This window comes from Chrysemys picta, chromosome 1, assembly GCF_011386835.1.
Source record: "Chrysemys picta bellii isolate R12L10 chromosome 1, ASM1138683v2, whole genome shotgun sequence".
Taxonomy (NCBI): Eukaryota; Metazoa; Chordata; order Testudines; family Emydidae; genus Chrysemys; species Chrysemys picta.
This window is the reverse complement of record NC_088791.1, coordinates 334,379,255-334,394,217: the sequence shown is the minus strand read 5'-3', so window position 1 is coordinate 334,394,217 and position 14,963 is coordinate 334,379,255. Positions and strand designations below refer to the sequence as shown.

The following is a 14,963-nucleotide window of genomic DNA, read 5'->3' as shown; positions in this document are numbered from 1 at the left end:
AAAACACTCCATGCAAAAAGCTGAAAATGCAGAAGCGACAGCATAAAATAATTTTCTATTGATCTTCTCGAGATGTTTAACTTTCCCTTCATATCAAGATGGATTGCGCATTCTAGGCAGCAGTACAAGTTTTAGGTATGCTACTATCTACAGAACTGCCATGATGGGAACAAAAACATACTGTCAGAAACAAAAGGTGTTATTACATCAGAAGTAAAAGTGTCTGTTTGATACACTGTATGTTATTTAATATTGTCATGCAGAACAAAACAATTGAAACATTTTTGGTGCATTCACAGCTGGGTAACAAATAAAACTCTATCTTGTGCATGCTGGGAATGGAAGGTCCTCAGAGAAGGAACAAAAGCCAAAACAAAAACAGAACACCAAAAAAAAAAAAAAGTTGAAGTGACCATTCCTGGGAACTTACTCAGAGTCTTTGTTCCATAACCGTCGTCACCTAATCCGGGGATGTCCTGCACGGAAGTCCCCAGAGAGAGCAATGAGAAAGGAAGAACAGCCGCAGAAGAGGAAGGAAGAAGTCAGTGGAGTTGAAATGGATACTACCATGACTGACCATGCAGATGGAGCAATCTGGATCCCTGCTTTCTCTTTTTGAAACAACTTTAAACCCATATTCCACAGTAATGTTCCCCAATGAAAAAGACAGTGACCATTATGTACTCTCTGCTGCTACAGCTAAAGAAAACCAAAACCAAAAAACCAAAGAATCCTTAGCGGATCAATTTGCAGGGAAAGAATATTAAGGGGGGGGGAGGCTAAATTTCTTCTGGTATAACACCAGCATACACATTACATTATTCTGAATACTCAGAATATATAATATAGGCATGCAGTGAGTGACCAGATTCTATTCAGAGGATTATCATTGCTTTAACTTTACTTTTTAAAATTAGAAGAAAACTGATGAGAAATAGAAAAAGTCACTAAGTGTGGCTTTCAGTTCAGGATTAAAACACTCAACAAAGTGATCAATTGTAATCAAGAAGGAGATTAGAGCCATCTAGATTAAGTCCAAAAAGTAGTAGACATAAAAATGATACTGGAATGTTTGGGGTTTTTTTAAACCAAAAATAAAATTAATGTAATAATTTAGGAGAAATTGATTTTACATCAGTTTGGGCCAGTTCTGAATTGGAACATTTTATCTAGGAAAGAACTGGATTTAAAACAACAAAAATAATCAGCAACATTTACGAAAAAGGGAAGAAATTTATACACTGAACTCTTCCAGCCAGAAGCCAAGGTCACTGCTTTATCTTACTCTGAAAAGGATGTTTCAAGGGAAGGGAGCACCAGCTGGATCCAGACTGCAATCATACATTGGTCACAGTAGTAATACCTCACCTGCCTGCCTTTGCTATTTGTATGCCTAGATGTGTGGGGTACTGGTGTCATGCGTGTCACCCATTTTTGTGCTGCATGTGACATCATCTCCAAGAGGTTACTTACGTTCTGGATCACTTGTTTCCTGCTCACTCTGCTCCTTGCTCTTGTAGAATGGGAATTTTCGTGAAAAGATGAAGTTCTTTTTACGCTTGTCATTGAATGACTGTGAAGGAGAAAAGGCATGGGGCAAAAACAGGGACGTCTAATTGTTGTCACACTCATGCTGACAAAACAACTAGTTTGTAAAAGTGGAGAGAACTGTAGTGACTCAAACCAGTCAAAACCAAGTGGTTGAAAAGAATCAGAAATGATTTCCAATAGGGATTGCAGTTTAAAGGACATAATGTCTTGAAGACTGATCAGTTTTATTACAGATGGGATCAAGCCGCAAACTTCAGATCCAGATTTTGAAACTCCAAAGCTTGGGGTTGTTCCAAGAAAGGGTTTTGGTTCAGCCCATTATGATGATAGGATCCATTTACAACATTTGGATCCAAATATGGTCATGGATTCTGATTTCTCCCTCCCCTCCCATCCAAATTTCAGGGGTGCTTGGATTTGGGGTTTTGGTTCAGCCCTCTCCAGGGCATGTCACCTGAGAAGTGCTGACACTCAAATTGAAGTCAATCGCAATTGTGAGTGGCTCAGTGTATCTCAAGTCAGACCACTGAGCTTTAATCATAGTAAATTCTGCCCAGAATTAATTCACTGTCTAGAAAAGAGTAGGCTGTAAAGGAGAAATCGAAGAGATCCACGGACTCACTTCCAGTAGACATGCAAGTTCAACTCTGTGCCAATTAAAAATATATATTTATTTTTGGCAGCTGTTTGAAGTTCCATAATAAGTTTTATTTCCCCCCCTTAATTTTGAAATGTGTGAGGTACAATTCAAAGACTTGTTCAAGTAATCAAAGGGACAATACTTTCATTTTAGTTTGTACACCATAGTCATTCATTAGTCTTGGTGCGTATAGTTTCAGTTTTATATAATCTAGTCATTGAATTCTGCTGCTGTACAATATTTCTTAGCAAATTCAGCTGCATATCCTGCCATAACTCCACATATGGCGAGTTAATACTTAGGTGAATGGGCATTTTGTGTGACAAAAGGTGTTATTTTTGTAGACAGCTTCATCACATTCTATTAAATCGTAGCAGGATATAGGCATTAGGCATTCAGAGCCATTTTTTTCTCATCTCACTTAAGCAATTAATCCAATTTCTTTGGGACTGTTTGCATGCATAAAGGAACCAGGATTTGGTCCTAAATATACAATGAAATAAGTTTAGCGGCTGATAACATAATTTGTTATGTTAACAGCATAGAAGGTGTTCTAGAATATGACAGATTTCTAAAAGTTGTGAAGTCAAAAATTTTAACACTTAAAAACCTATGAAAACAGGTATTTTACTTGTGTCACAAAAGTTTCATGCCACTTTTACATTTCAAGCATATTTAAACTTTAGTAACTGAAAACAAAAGAAAAAAATACACATGTAGAATAAATGATCCATGAATGTCTTTCAGAATATGCAAACATTCAACTTGAAATTAATGTAGATGTCATGCATAAGTAATACAGACAGCATGCAAATTCAAAACAATGCAAACATGAAACAAAGCCAGGGACTAAAAATATGGACATGACATATTATAGTAATTGGTGGGTGAAAATGGGATCGACATGCAAATTACATCACTTAAATGGCCTGCAGGGTAGAATGGAAATTAAAATGTGTTTTCTGTGATCACTTCTTTTATCTTTCCAAAGCAAGGAATGTAATATGTTAACATTTCCTGGGTTATGAAAATGTTGTTTGTCATGATTAATCCGAGTTTGACATAATAATATACAAGGATCACAATTTTAAAGAAAAGAATTATATACACAATAATACCTCAAAAACTGAAGTGGTCTAAAATTATAGTCATTTCATTACCAAATGCCTTTTCAGTTTGGAATTAAAGACAAGGTTATCAAATTGGTACATAAATATGCTGTGGCTCATAGAAACATTAAGACGAAGCACCATTCTAGTTCACATTTATAAATGATATCCGCTCTATGAAAATTATTCCCCTCAAGCAATCTATAGTGAAAACTGCAACAAGTACATTTCAACCAGAAAAGTGTTGTTATTTTTTACTTCTTATGCACTATAGCATGGGACAGCTAAAAGATCATTCTTAGCATATTAAATTATTAGAAAAGACTGCTTTTTCTAGAGAAAGAAAGTATGGGGTTTACAAATTTCCTGGCTTACAATTCCTAGTATGATATTAATTAGGCACAAACCTTGCGTTCTGGCTCCAAGAAAAGACACCAGTATAACAAACGTACTATCCTGCTATCCACTCTCCCTTAACCAAATGCCCATTGTGTGTCCAGTTGCACAGTATCGGATTTAATACCTTCCATGTTGTGACAGAAATTCAAATAACTGTACCAGGATAATACTATATATTTTTTTGGCCTTAAAGAATTTCCCTATTTTTTTGTGTCAAGAACATTTCTATAATCAATGTGTTTTTCTCTATAAGGAGCAGTAAAACATGTTATTTACAAATTATCTTACCACATTCATGTAAAGCTAAACAAAACATCTAATTTTTAACTTAGTAGTTGGTGATAAGCATTGCAAAATCCAGCCGGACATTACTCTGACCGCTGTATATCAAGAGAGATCATCCTGTTTTAGAAAAACCCTTCCCACTACTCAACTAAATCACCCTTGAATTCAAGTGTCTTTGCTAATAAGTTTGATTCTGTATTCTCTGTGTAATGTATCTATACTGTATTGGAATGAGAGACACGGTCTTGATGGAGTCTAGCTTCTGTATCTTTTTCAGGCTAGTTTTGTAGATGGGAAAAGCTTTCTTTTAAAGACATGCCTGAAAAGCCATTGTGGCTTCCTGGCACATTCAAAATGCTTTCTTCAGCTAGTTCATTCAACCAAGCTGATAGCTCCCACAGCATTGAAAAGTCACATTGGTATCAGGGAGTGGCTTTTAGAATTGGAACACATAAACAATGTCACCTTTTCCCACCATGTTATAACAATGGTTTGCCTTTACCTGAGAATCTGAAACTGCTTTGCAAACATTAAATCTCAGGAAATCCCTCAGAGATGGGAGCATTATTATACTCATTTTACAGGGTCCTGTGGCTAGAACAGTAGTCCGGGCTCTGGGAGACACAGATTCAATTTTCCACACCTCTGAGCAACATAGTCATACCGACATAATTTGCTAGCGCAGACCAAGCCTAAGATTGAATTTTGGGTTAGAACAGGCTCAGATCAAGGTAAATCTGCCTGTGAACCTAGAGATTTGGATATTGGGAACACAAGGAAGAAGTACAAACCAGGTAAAAATACCCCTTGCTGCTCAGGTTCACCAGATGAGGGTAAATTTTGTTTAATACTTAGAAATGTATATTTTTGTTTCTATTTTTAACATTTATAAATATTTATATGAACATTTGTTTAGTCACAAAACCACCAATAAAACCTTTAATGCCACTTATTATCCAGGAAACCCAATTTTAATCCCTAATAAAATAGAACAGGCACAAAAAAATCACCAAAGATCTACAGGCTAATTAAATCATAAGTAATAAGCAACCTGGGTTTTAAAAGGACAATCTTGCCAGACAACTTGATGACAAATTTTGATTTATTTACAAAATGAGTGAATGAAGACACTGCCGCAGGTGTTGTATGTTTAGATTTCAGCATGTGATTTAGTATCTCACAAAAATTTACTCTTAAAATGCACTCATTGGTTTAGATGTGAACACTGCCTTATGGACTGAAAATTGGCTGGAGGCTCAAAAAGAAAGTGTAGTGATAAAGGGCAAAGTATCAAACTGGAGGTAGTGTTCCCTTGGATTCTGCTGGGATGGGTGGGGTTATTCGTATTTATTATTGATATGATGGGTAGCTCCTGAAGCCAGTGCCCCAGTGTGCCAGGTGCTGAATCTCCCTCACAGCCTCTGCAATGAATTCATCACAATGGCCTTATCTTTCTTGAGTGCTCCATTAGCAGCTTGATCATCCAGTGGCCCCACTGATTGTTTAGCAGGCTTCCGGCTTCTGATGTACTTAATATTCTTGCTGCTAGTTTTTGAGTCATTGGCTAATTACTCTTCAAATTCTTTTTTGGCCTGTCTAATTATACTTTTACATGTGACTTGCTAGAGTTTATTTCTATTTTCCTCAGTGGGATTTTAAAGGGTGCCTTTTTGCCTCTAACCACTTCTTTTACTTTGTTGTTCAGCAATGGTTGTATTTTTTGGTCCTCTTGTGTTTTTTAATTTGGGTATACATTTAATTTGAGCCTCTATTATGCTGTTTTAAAAAAGTGTCCATACAGCTTGCAGGCATTTCACTTTTGGGATTGTACTTTTTAATTTCTGTTTAACTAGCTTCCTCATGTTTGTGTAGTTCTTTCTGAAGTTAAATTCTACTGCAGTGGGCTTCTTTGATGTCTCCCCCCCAAGGACGTTAAACTTAATTATATTATGGTTGCTATTACCAAGCAGTCCAGCTATATTCACCTCTTGGACCAGATCCTGTGCTCCACTTAGGACTAAATCAAGAATTGCCTCTCCCCTTGCGGGTTCCAGGAATAGCTGCTCCAAGAAGCAGTCATTTATGGTGTCAAGAAACATCATCTCTGCATCCCGTCCTGAGGTGACATGTACCCAGTCAATATAGGGATAGTTGAAATCCCCCGTTATTATTATTGAGTTTTCTAGTTTTATAGCCTCTCTAACCTCCCTGCGCATTTCACAGTCACTATCACCATCCTGGTCATGTGATCGGTAGTATATCCCTACTGCTATATTCTTATAATTGAAGCATGGAATTATTATCCATAGGATTCTATAGCAGAGTTTAGGTCTGTCATAACTATAAAGGGAAGGGTAACAGCTCTCCTGTGTACAGTATTATAAAATCCCTCCTGGCCAGAGACTCCAAAATCCTTTTCCTGTAAAGGGTTAAGAAGCTCAGGTAACCTGGCTGGCATCTGACCCAAAGGACCAATAAGGGGACAAGATACTTTCAAATCTGGGGGGGGGGGAAAGGCTTTTGTTTGTGCTCTTTGTTTGGGAGTTCGTTCGCTCTTGGGACTGAGAGGGACCAGACATCAATCCAGGTTCTCCAAATCTTTCTGAACAAGTCTCTCATATTTCAAACTTGTAAGTAAACAGCCAGGCAAGGCGTCTTAGTTTTACTTTGTTTTCTCAACTTGTAAATGTACCTTTTACTAGAGTGTTTATCTCTGTTTGCTGTACTTTGAACCTGAGGCTAGAGGGGGGGTCCTCTGAGCTCTTTAAGTTTGATTACCCTGTTAATTTATTTTCCATACTGATTTTACAGGGATAATTTTTACCTTTTTCTTTAATTAAAAGCCTTCTTTTTAAGAACCTGATTGATTTTTCCTTGTTTTTAGATCCAAGGGGGTTGGATCTGTATTCACCAGGAGTTGGTGGAAGGAAGGAGGGGGAATGGTTCATTTCTCCCTGCTTTAAGATCCAAGGGGTTTGGATCTGTATTCACCAGGGAATTGGTGAAGAGTTTCTCAAGGCTTCCCAGGGAAGGGAATCCACTTGGGAATGGTGGCAGCGGACCAGATCTAAGCTGGTAGTTAAGCTTAGAAGTTTTCATGCAGGCCCCCACATTTGTACCCTAAAGTTCAGAGTGGGGAAGCAGCCTTGAGAAGGTCATTTAAGATTTTTACTATATTTGACTTATGCTTTCTTTCACATATAGTGCCACTCCCCCGCCTGCACAACCTATTCTGTCATTCGTATACATTTTGTACCCTGGTATTACTATGTCTCATTGATTATCATCATTCCACCAAGTTTCTGTGATGCCTATTATATCAATATCCTCATTTAATACCAGGCACTCAAGTTCACCCATCTTAGTATTTAGACTTCTAGTATTTGCATATAAGCACTTACAAAATTTGTCACTTTTTAGCTGTCTGCCATTATGTGATGTAATTGAATGGGACTCTTTTTCATTTGACTGTTTCTCATCAGATCCTGCCTGTACTTTATCACCTTCCATCCTTTCCTCTTACTAGGACATAGAGAATCCCCATTAATAGATCCTCCCCTAAGGGATGTCTCTGTCTGAACCGTGTTCTCTCCCACACCTGTTGTCTTTCCCCCAGCCCTAGTTTAAAAACTCCTCTATGACCTTTTTAATTTTACCTGCCAGCAATCTGGTTCCATTTTGGTTTAGGTAGAGCCCATTCTTCCTGTATAGAATCCTCCTTTCCCAAAAGGTTCCCCAGCTCCTAATAAATCTAAACCCCTCCTCCCTGCACCACTGTCTCATCTATGCATTGAGACCTTGCAGTTCTGTAGGTCTAAGTGGGCCTGTGCATGGAACCGGAAGCTTTCAGAGAATGCTACCATGCAGGTTCTGGACTTCAATCTCTTACCTAGCAGCCTAAATTTGGCCCCCAGGACCTCTCTCCTACCTTTACCGATGTCTTTGGTACCTACATGTACCACAACCCCTGGCTCCTCCCCAGCATTACACATAAGCCTGTCTAGATGTCTCAAGAGATAGCAGCCTTCAACTACCTGAAGGCAGGTTCCAAAGAGGATGGATCTAGACTGTTCTCAGTGGTACCAAATGACAGAACAAGGAGTAATGGTCTCAAGTTGCAGTGGGGAAGGTCTAGGTTGGATATAAGGAAAAAACTATTTCACTAGGAGGGTGGTGAAGCACTGGAATGGGTAACCTAGGGAGGTGGTGGAATCTCCATCCTTAGAGGTTTTGAAGGCCCGGCTTGACAAAGCCTTGGCTGGGATGATTTAGTTGGGAATTGGTCTTGCTTTGAGCAGGGGGTAGGACTAGATGACCTCCTGAGGTCTCTTCCAACCCTAATCTTCTATGAAGAGATCTTCTACCTTTGCACCCAGCAGGCAATTCACCATGTGGTTCTCCTGGTCATCGCAAACCCAGCTACCTATATTTCTAATGATCCAATCCCCCATTACTATTACCGGTCTCTTCCTAATAACTGGAGTTCCCTCACCCAGAGAGGTATCATCAGTGCTAGAGGAGACCATGACATCATCTGGAAGCAGGGTCCCAACTACGGGATAGTTTCCGACTGCTCCACTTTGATGTTCTCCTTCCCTGAGACTTTCATCCTCCTCAACAGCACAGAGGCTGTCAGACTGGGGGTGGGACTGTTCTATGGTGTCCTGGAAAGTCTGATCTATGTACCTCTCTATCTCCCTTAGCTCTAGATCAGCCACTCTGGTCTCCAGAGCCCGAACTTGGTCTCTGAGGGTCACGAGCTCCTTGCACTAAATGCACACATACACCACCCGCCCACAAGGCAGGTAATCATACATGCTGTATTCAGTGCAATAAAGTGGATAGCCCCCATTCTGTTATCTTCTTATTTACACAAGCACACAACTCCATGGGATACAATCTTGGTATAATTATAGTTCACTGCACATAAAAAAACACCTTTTATACATTACTTAAAACCAGATGTACTTTTTTTTAAGTTATGAAAAAAACTTTGAAGTTTTTAATTAAAAGAACACCCCCAAAGGATAGAGTTTAAAAATATGGATCTGTTGATAAGCGGGAAGAGCCATCTGGTTTTGCGATGGGAATGTTAGAAGGCTGTTTTATAGGCGCTCTCAGCACCAAATTCTGAGCATAAACTGGTTTGACTTTGTGTGAAATGCCATAATGTTGCAGAGATCTGGCCTTTCTCCAGCCACTCACTAAATTCAAAAGCAGCATTGAATGCTCTTCAGCCATGTTGCCAGGATGGACAAATGCACCACAGTACACCGTACTCTCTATTGATGTGAAAAGAGGTGCATGCCTTGATCCTAAATGGCATCACCTGCAGGACTGCTCCAGACATTTCTGGATTCACGGGACTGAGCCAGATCTGGTAACTTCACTGTATGATTCCTGCGGAGATGCTATCAGCTGTGGTCACTTTGGCTGGCACAACAGTCCTCAGTAGACTTTGCATCTTTGATGATGATAAAGGAACAGGCTGATTAAATTTGCAGATGCCACTAATTTGGGAGGTGTTAGAAGTTACAGGATGGACAGAGAAATAAGAGAAAGGAAATTATAGTGAGCAATATGGTTGGGAGATTTGACTTGGAAAAATGCAAATTCATACATTTAGGGAGAAATAATCCTAACCAGAAATAAACAAGCAGAGAGAAAAATCTGGAACAGCAGATTAGATGTGAGTTTGTGATATTCTACACAGCAAAAACAGGACCAGTGCTATTTTGGATAACATATGCAAAGGAATCCCACTTCACCAAGGATGTGACAATCCCTCTCTGAACAGTTCTGGAGCAACTGTACCTGACATGGCGTATTTGTCTGGGCATCACATTATGCAGGCAATTAAGTGAAAAACAACAAACATTATTAGGGGGATGGAGAGGCTAGTGTATGAGAGAAGATTTAAAAGCTAAGTCCCCTGATACTGCAAACACTCAAGCACTTAACTTTACACAGGTGAACACCCCATTGAGTTCAATAGGCGTATTCGTCTATATAAAGTTACTCACACTGCATAAGTGTTTGCAGCACCAGGACCTAAATAGTCATAACTTGGCTAAGTGACAAGCAACGTAGGATATCATCTTACAAGTATTTGAAGGATGTGAACAACAAAGATGGAAAGGATTTATTCAGTGTGGTAACAGCAAACAAGAAAAATGGGATGAAATAAAGAAAGGGGAAATTTAGACTCAATACAAGGAAAAAACTTCTTGATAGTGAAATCAATTAGAATGTGGAATAGTCTCCCCCAAAGGAAGTGGAGAAATCTAGAATCACTTTGCACATTTAAAACGAACCTACTAATAATAAATACCCTGGGGAATAACACTGCACTTGAAGGTGAGAGGGGGAGAGGAAAGAAATGGATGACCTACTAGAAATTGGAGCAGAAAAAGGCCTAAGATTCTGTAATTAACTACCCATACACCTGTCACGAACTTGGGCTCCATTCCAGCTAACGCTCCGAGTTAGACTATCTGAGTCACTGCACTAAGTAATATGGTCACCATGTAGTTTTCTTTTTTATGGTGCTCTCTACTGCTACAAAATTTAATTGGCATTATTAAAAAATTGATTTTTGTTTTGGCAATATTGTGCCAAGCAGATTGGATAATTCATTTCAAGGGAAATAAGTAGATGGCTTTTTAGTGGCATTCTACGCTCGGGTGCATCATGGAGTTGTCTCCCTGTAATTCCATAATTATGAGCAATGAGTCTGCTTTGTCACAAAGCACCAGCAGTTACATTTGTGTGCATATAATGAGAAAGCATTGGCATGCTGCTCGCTTGTGTGTGCTCATGGCCCTTAATTTATCTTGCAGTATCTATTAGAAAACTTCTTTTCAGCTTAAATTTAGTTTGGTTTTGGTCAGATGTTTTCCTAGCTCTTTTTCTTAATTGCCGATGATCAGAAAAGCACTGATTTGCAATTGAATATTGGTTGTTCCTTAGACTTGCAAGTGAAGTTTATGGCATTGATTTCCATTACTCAATATTTTCAGTTAATCTGATCCACTGGACAACATGTTATTAGTCATGCATGCTTTTACACAAAACCTGCTTCTCCCCAGCCTTGCATCCTGAGTTAATCATTTCTACCACTACACTTGGGCACTCCCCTTACACAGATGTACACAACAGTGATAGGCAGTGCAGAAACAGGCCTATTGTGTATAGAGAATGATTTACATAAGGAACCTTATTATGCTGCCTTTTTGGAGTGCTGAGTAAAGAGAGACCTTAGGACTATAAGCATCAGGTTAAGAATACCTTACTGCACATTCAAAGACTGTCAGTGGACTCAAACTTTGATTCATCCAGTGTAGAGAAGGTAAGTATAATTCCATTTGAGCATGAGCTAAATTAAAGTTAGATGATTAAGCAATCAAATTAGGAAAAAATTAAGTTATCACACACACAGGGCTAGGTTAATAGGCATGACAGGAACATGCCCAATGCCTGGCTCCTGGAGCCAGGGAAGCAGGTCAGAGTCTCATCTCTCAGCTTTCATTTAAAACATTTGTATTTTTAGACTTCATGGTGTGATGAAAAGGTTTAAGGGTTTAAGCCAATTTTTAATGATTAGAGATCAGGGTCAGATCTATGTGTGTGTGTGGGTGGGGGAGGGGGTGTGTTGTTATCCCACATCTGCCTAGTGTGGGGTTCTTACACCTTTCTCTGAAGCATCTGGTACTAGCCACTGTCCAAGACAGGCTAATGCACTAGATGGATCTTGGGTTTGATCCACTGTGGAAACTGCTATGTTCCTGAAAGTTTCCAAACATGGCCTGAGAATAACTGATGCAGTGACACTTGCCTGAGTCTGCAGCCTGAAACAACAGCACTGAGAAGTATGACCTGCACTATTCATCCCAATGAGGTAGTAACTCTGAAGTCCACCGCTCTGGAGGGCCTCCCACCAAAACCAAACTAATTAGTGGCTATTTTAAATACCTTGACTTAAATACTACTCTACGTACCATGAATTTTCTTTTCAATCAGTGGCACAGATTTCCTTAGATGCAGTTGAGAATATGAGCCAATTAATTATTAAGTTAATTTATCTGTGCATACCACAGCCTTCCTTAGGTTTAATTCAGGACATGAGGTAGCAAGCTATAAAAATAGCATGCACGTAGAGTTAAATTGAGCTTAAACTTCCTTAGGTGTAGTTTAGGTGAAGAGGCAGCTAACTAGGACGATAACTGAGCTGTGAATTTAGGTGTTCTAAATATGGCCAGCAAATTTTCAATATCATTGTATGTTATAATTAATCATCTGTTCCCCATATAAAGATATATTGTATTAAATGACTTTAATCAACTCTCTCTCTGGCATCTGCAGAGTAGTAAACAATATTGCAAAATGCTACACACCTGTATCTAATGTTATAGAAAAATAGTTTAATAATATAGTGTGTGATCTGGGCAATAGTCTGACATCCTGCAATTAAACATCATGTGATTACAGTGCTGCAGAAACTGTAAAGACTACATAAGAATGCATATATATCTATAAGGGTGCAGAAACGTTTTGAGTGCCACATTGAAGTTGGCCTTTGACTGTTTAATCTTACAAGCTGCCTGTATGCAGAATAGATCTTCCCTATGTGGATCAAGTCCATTCTGTTGTGGGTTTTTTTGCATTTCTTTCACCTTCCCCACATACTCATATGTTGCACTTTGTTTCATATCATTTATACTTTCCATGTCCCATGCACTAATGGAGCCTTATTTGGATTGAAAACCCTTCCTGAGAATAGTTCCTTTCAAATAACAATAATAAACAAGTTTCCATTTATTTTAAATGCATGCAAACATTTCTATGGTCTTATGTTCAATAAGAGCCTGTATTTTGAAAAACATACAATTGGGCCCAAATTTGACCTGACAATATCCCTTTAAGGTTCGCAGAACTATTTCATTATTAACACACGAGTCTCTTTGAGTCATGCCGACTCCCTAGAGATGTCAGTGGCGTACATTGAAACTGAAGATTCAAGTCTTCCTTTACTTTCAGCTGCAAGCTTGGCCCAGCAGACTGTATTATTAAATTACTGTACAACTTTGTAAAGTGCTTTGAGATGCCCTGGAATGATCAGAGACTAGGCATTGAAATTGTTGTGGCTGACTGCTGTTCCATCACCCACATTTCATTTCATTACTTCAGCAAAACAACAGGCTAGAGTGCTGATGTCAGCAGTCTCTCTAATATTCCTGGCCAAAGCAAGGAGAGAAACTTGTTCAGCCCAAAGGAGCAGGGCGAGGGAGGAGAAGGGGGAGCACGAGGCAACGAATGGGCTCAGGACAACGCTTAGAGTTACTCACAGCCAGAGTGCTAGAGTCACATTCACCACTGGCTTACACCAGCTTCTGCTGTCAGACAGCAGGGATCAAGGACCCAGTTGATGCAAAGCCCGCTGGAGAGGGGTTGCAGAGGAACAAACAAGACCCAACTTCTCCTCCATCAGTGGGGCCTAGAGGTGGCCAGCACAAGTCTGAACTGTGGTGCTGGCAGGGGACAAGGGTGGTATTGAGGTGTGGTATTCCACATGTGCCCACTGCAGTCTCCATCTGTGTGGTACCCAAGGAGCCTCTGGTGGAACTTAAAGCTGCCGAGCAGAATGCCAGGAGAGAGGGTAGGGGTGAGGCTGGTGCCGTATGTGCAACTAACACCTCCCTGCGCTGGGGGAGTGGTGCATTTACCTCGGATCTCGGGCAAACAGTTCTAGATGCAGAACTGTCAAATACTGATCTCCTGAGCCAATACCAAACATTCGTTAGAAATCTGAGTGCAGCCAAGATCTCTGCTCTGCACTTTGCTTCTTATAATCTCCATCCACTCCCTCAGGCTTCTCTCAAAGCACTGATCTATGATGAGTCAATCAGTGGGAGGTTCCCCTAGCAGGTTTAACTTCTGTGAAGAGCCTGGGTTAGTTTGTTTATTTTTATTGTTTTTATTTTCAATCAGTGGCCCCGTCACACTGCACACACGGCGTGCACATGCAGATAAAAGGAAAACAGAGAAACTCTGCTGAGTTTCTGCCAAAAACAGCATAGTGATGTCATTAAAGGAGAAACAGGCGACCACTACAGTTTACATATTCTTGCTGGAACAGCTATGACGTTATAGTAAATGCTGAAGCCCAATTCCCATCTGTCACCAGGCTGGCAGTGTCCCAAGTGCCCCCTCAAGGCCTCAGGGCAGCCCTACAATTGGCTGCTCAGTTCCTCAGTTAACTCAAAGAAGAGACTTTTACAAGTCCAATAACAACAGCCCTCCTTAGGAGCTGGTTATTAACTTAGAGGTAAAAAATAAACACACAAATCTTCCCTCCAGCTGGGCAAGGCGCCAAACTCCCCTGGTATTTCTGCTTTAGCAGGCTACTCCAGCCCTTTCTAGCTAGAGCGACTCCACTGGTCTCAGCTCTTCCCTGCAGGAGCCTCTCTCAATCACTGCAGTCTCTCTAGACAGAGCCTCCTGAGCTTCTCCCGCTCTCTGTAGCTTCCTGCTACCGTGGATGAGGGAACAGCTGAACTCTCTCAGGTGTGCCTCTGCAGTAAATCAAGGTTGTCTAGGCCCAGGCCTCCGGCCCATGGAGGGGCAAGCAACCTTGTTAACACCATCCTACTCTGACACTGGCAGCGTTGCTTGATGTGGATGTTCTTGATGTTGATATCAGCCACAGAGGAAGAGGGCTTCATTCAACATCAAGGTTGCCAAGAGAGGAGAAAATAGTAACCTATTTTACAGTTCTACAGAAGGGATATTGGTCAGTGATTTTCCCTTTTGGTCTCCTAACATGGTTAATTTGGACATAAAGATGTCTGACAAACATCTGTATAATAAGGACACAGGTAGAATATGCTGGGGTCATACAATTAGGCCTAGATTCAGGAAATCACATGAGAACATGCTTAAATCCACCCGGGAGAGTCCATCCATATTCAGGACAGCACTTA

The 14,963-nt window shown here is 40.1% G+C and overlaps 1 protein-coding gene and 1 long non-coding RNA gene across 24 annotated transcripts in view; one reads left to right on the top strand and one right to left on the bottom strand.

Annotated features, from left to right (window-relative positions):
- Positions 1-14,963, bottom strand: part of DLG2 (discs large MAGUK scaffold protein 2) — a 1,449,438-nt gene that overhangs the window by 28,410 nt on the left and 1,406,065 nt on the right. For 15 of the 23 annotated variants that reach the window (XM_005287552.5, XM_005287553.5, XM_005287557.5 and 12 more), the window contains one exon: positions 1,474-1,573. In XM_005287552.5, the coding sequence (XP_005287609.1) occupies positions 1,474-1,573 (100 nt within the window). Of the gene's footprint in view, positions 1-430; positions 477-1,473; positions 1,574-14,963 lie in introns of all 23 variants that reach the window. The other 8 variants (XM_005287554.5, XM_005287556.5, XM_005287558.5 and 5 more) reach the window with 1 other exon arrangement.
- The window catches only part of LOC122174252 (uncharacterized), a 33,998-nt gene continuing 30,216 nt past the window's right edge, over positions 11,182-14,963 (top strand). The window contains exon 1 of the long non-coding RNA XR_010601161.1: positions 11,182-11,332. This is a non-coding gene — a long non-coding RNA (uncharacterized LOC122174252). The remainder of the gene's footprint in view (positions 11,333-14,963) is intronic.